At 43.7% G+C, this 10,345-nt stretch overlaps 2 protein-coding genes and 1 non-coding gene across 5 annotated transcripts; 2 read left to right on the plus strand and 1 right to left on the minus strand.

Annotated features, from left to right (window-relative positions):
* The first annotated feature begins 1,103 nt into the window (after positions 1 to 1,103).
* LOC135651525 (serine/threonine-protein kinase BSK5-like) lies at positions 1,104 to 7,198 on the plus strand. 3 transcript variants are annotated; one of them, XM_065171632.1, is made up of 11 exons: positions 1,106 to 1,595; positions 1,686 to 1,903; positions 1,988 to 2,123; positions 2,602 to 2,735; positions 2,838 to 2,943; positions 3,566 to 3,651; positions 4,020 to 4,208; positions 4,927 to 5,091; positions 5,928 to 6,041; positions 6,657 to 6,864; positions 6,981 to 7,198. In XM_065171632.1, exons 1-11 carry the CDS (start codon positions 1,514 to 1,516, stop codon positions 7,049 to 7,051), a joined length of 1,509 nt encoding a protein of 502 aa, XP_065027704.1. In that variant the 5' UTR covers positions 1,106 to 1,513; the 3' UTR covers positions 7,052 to 7,198. The 3 variants fall into 3 exon arrangements, with proteins under 3 accessions (XP_065027706.1, XP_065027704.1, XP_065027705.1); XM_065171634.1 differs by lacking the exon at positions 4,927 to 5,091 and having other exon boundaries at positions 1,104 to 1,595; XM_065171633.1 differs by having other exon boundaries at positions 6,657 to 7,198.
* Positions 7,199 to 7,787: 589 nt separating this feature from the next.
* Positions 7,788 to 9,730, minus strand: LOC135651526 (fructose-1,6-bisphosphatase, chloroplastic-like). Its single transcript, XM_065171636.1, has 4 exons — positions 8,993 to 9,730; positions 8,690 to 8,914; positions 8,111 to 8,617; positions 7,788 to 8,030 (listed from the first exon to the last, which is right to left on the minus strand). Exons 1-4 carry the CDS (start codon positions 9,680 to 9,682, stop codon positions 7,959 to 7,961), a joined length of 1,494 nt encoding a protein of 497 aa, XP_065027708.1. The 5' UTR covers positions 9,683 to 9,730; the 3' UTR covers positions 7,788 to 7,958.
* Positions 9,731 to 9,813: 83 nt separating this feature from the next.
* Positions 9,814 to 9,974, plus strand: LOC135652004 (U1 spliceosomal RNA). Its single transcript, XR_010502021.1, has one exon. It is a non-coding gene; the product is annotated as a U1 spliceosomal RNA (small nuclear RNA).
* The last annotated feature ends 371 nt before the right edge of the window (positions 9,975 to 10,345 follow it).

The following is a 10,345-nucleotide window of genomic DNA, read 5'->3' on the forward strand; positions in this document are numbered from 1 at the left end:
AATTATTTATTAATTTATCGAATTAAATTATTAATTTAAAATATTTAATTTAATGTAATAAATAATAATAATAATAATAATAATAATAATAATAATAATAATAATAATAATATTATTATTATTATTATTATTTTTAATTATTATACTGGTCCAACACTACTTGGACAGTTGGCTCTACACCTTTTACGGTTCCTACATGTTGGGTGATCGCAGCTGCCGATCCCCGCTCTCTCTCGGCCTCACCCGACCTCATGTCCAAGGTTCGGTGAGCTACCATTCAGTTTTGGTCATCACCACCGAAGCTCCACGAGGCGGGGAGAGGAGACTTGGCTTTGCCACATCCACCGCCTCTAGCATACGATGGAGCAGTTCTCTTTCTGGAGCTTTTGATGGCAAAGCATGTCGTCCGGCATCACGGTGTCGACGTCCGCGTGCCGTCCATTTCCGTTGCTCTTTCTCTCTTCGTGCACCTGGGTCAGATGTCTTGGAATACTCCCATGAAGTTTTCCTGGGTCAAGCCGCAGTCGTCTCCTTTCTCTCTCCTGCACCACACTAAAGCAAGAAGATAGGCTCCTCCGTCTCTCTCCCACCGTAAACCAGGTGGACACAATGCTCCCTCTTTAATGGCCTTTAGGAGAGAAAGGTTGCCCCATTTCCAGGCTGTGAGGTGGCAGAGAGCTATAATATATCCACTAGTGGACTGGATGATGATGATCATCACTGTTTCTTGCCTCCCGTTAATGTCTTCTCCCTAATCGTAGCTTCGCCAATCATCACAAAAAGGTTGGTGGAGCGAAGGCCACAGCAAAAGCATGGACGCATTAAGACCCTGACATCGATCGGCATTTCCTCCACTGGGCAGCCACACGATCGAGACTGGCAGCATGCGCATCGAATGATACGTATAATACATATGGAACCACAGGATGTTTCCTGTGACTGTCCATTATGGAGCTCACGAGGAATTTGCATCCGCACACTGTTAGAAATGGCTTATCGTCTTCCTCGTAGCCTCTCTCTCTCTTTATATATATATATATATATATATATATATATATATATATATATATATAGTTTGTATTAGCCGATTTGGGTCAGTGATGCAGTCCGCACACTGCAGCGGGATGCAATCGACGGCCTCGAGACATGGGAGGCAGCGGAAGGGCGGACGCGAAGGCAGGGATCGCGTGCAAAGCGTATATTTAAACAGGGAGCGGTCAGGGCAGCGCTGGGAAGCGCGGCTTTGACTCAGAGGATACTTTGGAGAGAGAGAGAGAGAGAGGAACACGGTGGCCAAAAGTCACTACTGCTGTCTAAAATATACGCACACTATCTTGGCACAGTGGCTTGGATCTGAACAAGTATGCCAGCGAACGCGTCCTGAGATCCACTTCCATCACTGCCACCACCGTCTCTCCTATTCTACTATTCCCTCTCTGCTTCCTCCTCTCATTCGGAGTACAAGGAACGGCAGGAGGAGGGAGGTGTAGCTGTTTGAGAGATTGGCTCGAGTATGGGAGCTCGATGCTCCAGATTGTCCCTCTGTTGGTGGCCGTCCCATTTCAAGTCCTCTGTGCTCGAACCCGATGAGCTCGGTATTGTGTTTTTGTTTTACTACTGGTGTTGTTGTTTGTTGTTCGGTGTGCTCGTGTGATGGTTTTCGGGTCGGTGTTGAGGGCGTGCAGAGAACGGGGGAGACGACAGCGACGGCGGCGGCTTCACGGAGTACAGCTTGGATGAGCTGCGGGCCGCCACGGACGGATTCGCCCCCGACTACATCGTCTCCGAGCACGGGCAGAAGGCCCCCAATGTGGTCTACCAGGGCCGCCTCCTCCCCGGCGACCGCGCCGTCGCCATCAAGCGCTTCAACAAGTTCGCCTGGCCCGACGCCCGACAATTCCTCGTCCGTCCTGGCCGCCCCTTGTCTTGATTTCTCTTCCTCCTCTTGCTGATGATCTCTGATCTGGAACTGGTCGTGGTGTCGCAGGAGGAGGCGAGGGCGGTGGGGCAGCTCCGGAGCGACCGGCTGGCCAATCTCATCGGGTGCTGCTGCGAGGGCGACGAGAGGCTGCTGGTGGCCGAGTTCATGCCCCACGAGACCCTGGCCAAGCACCTGTTCCACTGTATGTAAATAAGCAGCACTGAGACCTCCCTTTGGTTAATTTATGATGTCATTCAGGGAAAAATGCATCTGATTTCACTGACATTGATGTTTCTTTCTTCAATCATCATTCCTCTCATTACTTCTATGAATGCCATTTTCTTGATCACAAGAAGCCCTCTTGTTTCCCCCTTTCCAAAGTCTGATATCCGTTTCTTCTGATCATCAACTACGTTATAGGATTATGTGATGGTCTGATCCAATTCCATATAATTCTAGCAGTCTTATTTTGGATGACTAGTAGATGTTGTTCCTGAATTTTGCATGACAAAGCATCTACTTTGTGGATACGTAGACAAACTACTTGTGCTATTTCTAGCATTTTAATTAAGCCATCATTCAGCGCCACTCTTAGCATTTTCTCTCTCATAACCATCAATTCAGGGCTTAATTTCCATCATTCATGGCCAAGTCCCTTAATTAAAAGTCTATATTGACAGGGGATACACGACCTTTGAGTTGGTCGATGAGGATAAGAGTGGCGCTGTATCTTGCCCAGGCATTAGAATATTGCAGCAGCAGAGGGCGTGCACTGTATCATGATCTCAATGCTTACAGAGTTCTCTTTGATGAGGTGATATTATTACCATCTCCAATGTTTCTTTCCGCCACCTTCTTTAGGTTCTTCCACTGTATTCACTTGTTGTTTAACTCACTGAAGATTGGCATTTGACAGGATGGTAATCCCAGGTTGTCCTGTTTTGGTCTCATGAAGAATAGTAGAGATGGGAAGAGCTACAGTACAAACTTGGCCTTCACACCGCCAGAGTACCTCAGGACAGGTATAAAATTCTTAAAAGAAGTGATTGATTTATATGATTCCGGTTCTTGAAAATGTTTTTGACTTTAGAATAATCAGTGCTTATACTGAACATTCCTGTTTTAGCATCTTGATAACTTGGAGTTGTTTGATTCTGGTTGTTATTTATGTTGTGATTGCATAGTTCCTTGAGGCATCTATCATGCTGATAGATCTTGCATATTTGATTAAGATGAACTTGAAAAGAATCACTGCAACATATCAACAACTAATTGCATATACAAGCTTGCTGTCTGTACCAGCCATGCAGTTTGTTCAATGCTTGTACAATGTCAGCATTGGGGCATGATGCATCAAGCCCGTACCTGAATATTAGTTTTGGGTTGTGTGATAGCACGACCATGGATGGTCTGTGATGTCCAGTTAAAGACTTAAACATAATTTTTTGTTTAAGAATAGATGCAGATCATTGTACTTCGTTTCTCAGTGCACCTTGGATTTTTAATGAAAATGCTAGAGTCTAGGCGTATCTAATTTCACCTTTTCCTCCTTTTAGCTATTGAACATGATAGGCCATGCAATAGGCATTAAAAAGAAGGATTTTATTTTCTTAAGTTACTACTATTCTTGGAATTCTTTGGCAGGGAGAGTGACACCAGAAAGTGTAGTGTACAGCTTTGGGACACTTCTGCTCGACCTTCTTAGTGGAAAGCATATTCCTCCAAGCCATGTAGGTTCTTTCCATCTTATGCTTCTCAGTAATTCAGACCAGATACAATGACCATATTATTCTTATATGCTTTACCGACTGAACCTTTGAAGCTTCAAAAACTTGGTCAATTTACTCTTTGAAGAAAAGGTCTTTATTTTATCATGATTTTAGTTCTTTTTTATTTTATTGGATTTAACTCCCTGGAAACTCTTGTTGGTCACATGTTGATGACTTTAGTATAGTTTGTGGCTTCTTCAAGCGGCAATGGAGGATTCATTGTGTTTCCTTGGTTCATAACTTGCTTTCTCCTGGACAATACTGTGATGATGCAACTGCACTTCTGCTATCCCTTCTTTTAATTGTTAACTTTGAAATTGTTATTCCAGGCACTTGACCTGATTCGTGGCAAGAATTTTCGGACACTGATGGACTCTTGTTTAGAGGGGCATTTCTCAAATTCTGATGGAACTGAGTTGGTTCGATTAGCTTCTCGTTGTTTGCAATACGAACCTCGTGAGAGGCCAAATGTTAAGTCACTGGTGACTTCTCTGGAATCTCTTGAAAAGGATGCAGAGGTAAGGCATCTAAGACACACATTATTTCATGAACTAAGGTCATTCTGTTGTTGCATAGGCTGATTGTGAAAAAGTCAATTTTTTAAATTGACTGGGAAAGGTCAATGCATATAGGATACCATCTTATATGGAGGCATGCACTTGTTCGTTTAATATTTTAGAAGAACCTTGGTGCTTCCTTTTTCAAAATCTGTCCAAATAATCTTTCAATATTAGATCATGTTATTAATGATCCTAAATTTGTGCTTAATGTGGCTTTTATTGTTTAAAAAATTATCATATGCAACTTCCAACAAAATTATCATTTTTGATATTGATAACAAAAGTCTGCTTTGGCACCAGAAATATGAACTATCACTTGCGTAAACTGTACTAAATTATTATCAAATATGGGTAGAAGTAGATTCTATTTCCTGCATTGCTGCTGCACTCAGGCACAAAATGTTCAGCCCAAATTCCTGATGAGTGGCACTTATGTGGTGTCCAAGTCGAACCTGTCTCATGCATGTAGACTTTGCACAACAAAAAATTCATATAATTTATTGTCTAATATGATCCATCAAGTGCCACTTCCGATACATAGGCATCATGTGGGATGCCACATGGTCCATATATCAGGGTTCAGTTTGACACTACCTCTGTATGCATATCATTTTAGTAGTTTATTTATTTTACTTCCAAAATTCCTGGCCTAAATATAAGAAACTCAATATCACAGGTGCCATCATATACACTGATGGGCATTCTGAGTGGTCCCGTGACTTCCAAGCAAACGCTTAAATTATCACCATTTGGCGAAGCTTGTGCAAGGTTGGACTTAATAGCTATATATGAGATACTGGAGAAAGTTGGATACAAGGATGATGAGGGAATAGCCAACGATGTAAGCAAACAGTTCTTGTTCGCCTTTCTCTTTTATTAAGGATCCTTTTGCTGCTGATGGAGAACATGCTAATCATTTTGGAGCTCAAATATGTATCATGTTGCTACCTTTCTCATCTCTTCAACTTGTATCTAATAAATCTTAATGATGAGTTGTCTATGTTATCATCATTGTAGATACAGTTGAGATAAAATATTATGTCCATGCATGTAAATGTCTGCTTGCTTTTTAAGTTAGGGTAAGAAAGTTTAGAATTGCTCAACTAATGCACATTGCAAAGTATAAGTTTTTATTCCTTTTATTGAAATTCATTAGAAGTCATATTATATATGAACTTTAACTAATTGAAATTCTATAAACTGGTTATGATGTTCCTGTCATAAACTTATCTTACTTATGCCACTTTTTGGATCAATATGCTGCTCTAGAAACAACTTGCTAATGATGATATCTTTGCAGATATAATCTTTTGTAATTGAAACTGGGAAACTTTTTGAGACAATGATTGATTAGCAATTGATTACTTGATCTCATCTCTCAACAAAGTTGGTGTTTACTAAAGTTCTCAAGTTATATTACTGAAAGTCTAAAAGGTTTTTACTAGCCAATCAAAACTTTTGCACCTTTTGTATGAGAAGTGTACTTTTTGGTGTTGCACATTTGTTGCTTGCAGATCTCTTTGAAGTTGGACTTTTGTATTGGTGCTAGTTATCATTTGGTATGCAATGTGTGATTGGCCTTTCGTATGATGTGTCTTTTTGCATTTGAACTTCTCAGTTGCCACTTATTTTCTGTTAATCTTTTCTGATACATGGGCTTACTTCTTTCTTTTGCAGTTGTCTTTCCAAGTCTGGACCAGCCAAATTCAGGAGACTCTGAACACTAAGAAGCATGGGGACAATGCTTTTCGAGCTAAAGATTTTGGAACTGCAATTGATTGCTACACCCAGGTCCTAGTTATTGAGCCAAGATGTGAATGCTAGTTAATTTTTTTTTCTTTTGTTAATTGGCTTTGTTTAAGTGAACAATTATTATGTTGTCTGCAAGACTGGTTAAAAAAATATTGATCATGATTTTATGGTAAAAATGACTACTAGATCAACAAATACTGTTATGGCTCATTGATAAAATATGATTCCTTCCTGGTCATTATACTCCAATATCTGATACATATCTGTGCTTGTTATAATGGTTTTGTCAGTAAACTATTCAACTTTGTAGATCTACTTGAAGGTTTGGAGCCGGTAGGAGTTTCAGTTAAAGAGCCGGCTAGCAATAATGAGAATAGGTTTAAATTGATAGTAAGTGTATGATGTTGAAGGTTCAGTTCATATCTGGGGAATGAAGAGCAGTCAAACTCTGATAGGATATAATCAAATGATGGTACAGGGTGGTGTTTTCCTAAGTATCTATGTCTTGATGTCTTTCTCCTCTCGAATTTTCCATGAATGATTAATATTTTATGCTATTTTGGTAGGAAATTTTTGTGATTTTGTATATATATTTTTTCATTTTGATAATACGGACTTTTGCTGAAAATGCTCTATTGTTTTGTGGTCTTGCAGTTTATGGACGGTGGGTCAATGATTTCTCCAACTGTCTTGGCACGACGTTGTGTATCATACCTCATGAATAATATGCTACAAGAAGCTCTTGGAGATGCTATGCAGGCACAGGTAGTCTCACCAGAGTGGCCTACTGCTTACTACCTTCAAGCCGTTGCCCTTCTCAGTCTTGGAATGGATAGTGATGCCGAAGAAATGATTAAAAATGGTACTAAGCTAGAATCCAAGAGGAAAAGCAGAAACTAATATACATAAATTTCATATGATTTCTTTTTATCGTATTCTGTACCTATTTCCCTTTTTTTTTATTTTTTTTACAATCAGGTTTGCTTTTCTACCTTTCACTCGTTAACGATAGAGTCTTCAAGGGTGGAAGGAGTTTGATTCCTTTGTAGTATGTCATGTCTGCAAGAACCAATGGAAACAACTTCCATTTGACCACAAGGAAAAAAAGAAGCACAGACTGTAACAAAAGTTCATATCTCAGATTTGTAACTCTGAATCACAAGTATAAATTCTGCCAAAAGTGTGTTTCTTCACTACATTTGCATGTTGTATTACTCTTGAAATGATGTCAGTTCTAAGACAGTACCTGAGATATTGCAACTTGAAACTGCAGGTGCTACACTTCATTCACAGTCTGGTGTTTTCTTGTGGTTATCTTGCAGCCCATGATACACATATCCATATTGCTTCTTTTTACCTCCTGCAAATGCTAGCAGTTGACATAGAGATATAGTAGCTATCATAAGACAGTTTTGGTTCCTTGCACCATCAAATCAACATTAATCTGTCTGCAGCATTCTTCATCAATCGATTTCATCTTCTTTTTTGGTTTCGTTGCTGTTCTGAATCGATCATTTCAAATCAGCTCCAGCAACATCGGCCGCCACCAATCGTCTCTCGCGAGTGCAATCTAAGTTCTGCAGTAGTCACCTCAACATCGTGCTCCTCGGGTGGACCTCTCACTTTGCTTTTCTGTGGAAGGAGATGGATTCTTTGTTTCTGTCCTTGTCAGATGTTGCCCGGATTAGCTAGCCAATCCTTCTTGGATTCGAATCCTATGTAGGAGGAGTGCTTGAGCCAGATTTAGAGATACAAGACCAAATTGTAATTAGAGATTCGAGGACAAAAACAAGAAATTGAAGCTGTATATCCATCCAACAATTTGTGCTTCACAGTGCAACTTCCAACAATGGTAGGTGTTACAGGTTCTCCTTTCTCAGAACAAATTCCTTCGGACCAACAACAACAACAACAACAACAACAATGGCGGATGATTCTTGTTTGAGTTCGCAGTCATCACGCCAAGAACTTCTCCAACTTCTCCACTTCTTCGACGCTCCCAATGAACAGAGGAACTCTTTGATGGATCTGCCACATGATAGCATAGAGCATCAGCAGAGCATGATGATGATGATGATGATGGACGTGCAGCATTCGTGTGTACTTACTTCTTGAGGTTCGATGTCGAGGATCCTCTGGTGGCCATCGGAACCCTTGCCGCCGGCCTGCTCGACGATGAAGCTCATGGGTGCGCACTCGTACAGCAGCCGTAGCTTCCCGTTCTTGCTCTTCTTGTCCCGGGGGTACCCGTATATGCCCCCGTAGAGCAGCGTGCGGTGGAAGTCGCCCACCAAGCTCCCGATGTAGCGCGCGGAGTAGGGCTTCCCGTTGGGCCCGGGATCCTTGAGGGAGTCCATGTACGCCCGCAACTTGTCGTCCCACAGCAGGTAGTTGCCCTCGTTGAAGGCGTAGATCTTCCCCGCCGGCGGGATCTTCACGTCCTCCTGCGTCAGCACGAACTCCCCGTACATGGGATCGAGAGTGAACACGTACACGCCCTTGCCCACCGTCAGCACGAAGATGACGGAGCTGGAGTACATGCAGTAGCCGGCGGCCAGAAGGTTGTTCCCCGGCTGGCACACGTTCACCACGCACTTCTGCTCCACTTGGCCCAGCTGCCATTGCCAAGTCCAAGGGTTAGAACGGTGTCGAGTGAGATGAGCGGGGGAATCAATCGGTGGTCATACTGTCTCGTCGTCGCCGATGTCGGCGAGGCACTCGTCGTTGGGGCTGTAGATTCCGAAGATGGAACCGGTAGAGACGGCGGCGTCGATGTTGGACGACCCGTCGAGCGGGTCGAAGACGACGATGTAGTTGCCGGAGTAGCTCTCTTCCACGGCCACGGGTACGTCTTCTTCCTCTGACGCTATGATGCCCGTTCGGCCACTCGACCTCAGGCAATTGGAGAACACCTGTTACATGCGTGGTCCGTAAGTGGTCTCACCGTCGGAGCAAAGAAGCCACGGTTGAATAGGTGATGATGGACTGACCTCGTTGGAGACGACGTCGAGCTTCTTCTGGTCCTCGCCCTGGACATTGACGGCGCCCTGGACTCCGGTCAGGTTGGAGATGCCGGCTCGCTGCACCAGGGAGGCGATCTGCTTGCAGGCCATGGAGATGCTGGAGAGCACAATGGTAAGCTCGGCGTCGATGCCCCCAGCTTGCTCTTGCTTCAGCAACCAGGTGGTCAGCGTTTGGAGCTCGAAGCTACTCTTCCTCTTGGTCTCGACCTCGGAAGCCGCGGTGCCGACGGCGGCGCACGAAGCGCTCGACCTATTGCCGCCGTCGCCCGCGGCTCTTTTGGCTGCGAAAAGGACACTGCGGTGGCGGCCAGGTAAGCTTACATTGCTGAAGGGTGAGAGGCGGGGAAAGGAACGGGTGGTTGACGAACTGGAGAGGATAAGCTTAGAGGCGGCCGGGATTAATGTGGCCGACGCCATGTCAGTGGCTCTCCAGTGTTCCTCCCTGCTTCTTTGCTTCTTCCTCTTCTTCTTCTTCAACTTCTTCTTCTTCGGATTGGTTGGCCATTGATAGGGTTTGCGTGACCGCAGAAGTGTGGATAGGATAGTTGCAGGACGTGAGGACGGTAATGCTCGGATCGTCAGCCCGTCCTTTGTGGCTCTCAACTCTCCGTCCGAGAGATTTGGACTGTATCGAGAAATGACAACTATGCATTCCATCACAAAAGAAAAAAGCCATAATAACTCACTGCCCCTACGTAAAACGGGAAGATTAGTACCACATCGATTGGAACACGAAGAGGAGAGAGGTGAGTGGCGCTTAAAAGAGAGTCTTCGGCCCCCTTTACTCCATACTTACCTGGACGGGGTTGATGGGCGATCAAGAAGGCTCATAGCCTGGGCCCGCGACCTCCATTGCACGTGGGAGGGCCGCTGGTCTACCATCTCCCCAAGCGGGAGAGTGGACGTCAAAATTTGTGGCAGCGGAGGTACGCGTTCGCGCGGCCCCCACCCAAAGAAATTTCAAATTTTAAGTTGCTCGTAAATTGTTTTAAGCTTAATATTATATATAATAACGTCAAAGCGGAAAAGCTTAAAACCAGTCTCACAGCACGGTTTTCCGGCACTCCTTTTCTCCCCGACTTCTCTTCTTGACGCTTAACAAGGATCACTGATCCCAAGTTTCTTTCCATAGCTACCGGTAAATGAATTGACGAGGCTTTCGTCCCACATCGAGTAGATTCGGGGAGAGGGAAGGCTCGGTATGCATTCGTGCGGCCCCCACCCAAAGAAATTTCAAATTTTATGTTGCTTGTAAATTGTTTTAAGCTTAATGGTAATGTTACATAATATCTTCAAAGCGGAAAAGCTTAAAACGAGTCT

This window comes from Musa acuminata, chromosome BXJ3-10 (genome assembly GCF_036884655.1).
Source record: "Musa acuminata AAA Group cultivar baxijiao chromosome BXJ3-10, Cavendish_Baxijiao_AAA, whole genome shotgun sequence".
Taxonomy (NCBI): Eukaryota; Viridiplantae; Streptophyta; class Magnoliopsida; order Zingiberales; family Musaceae; genus Musa; species Musa acuminata.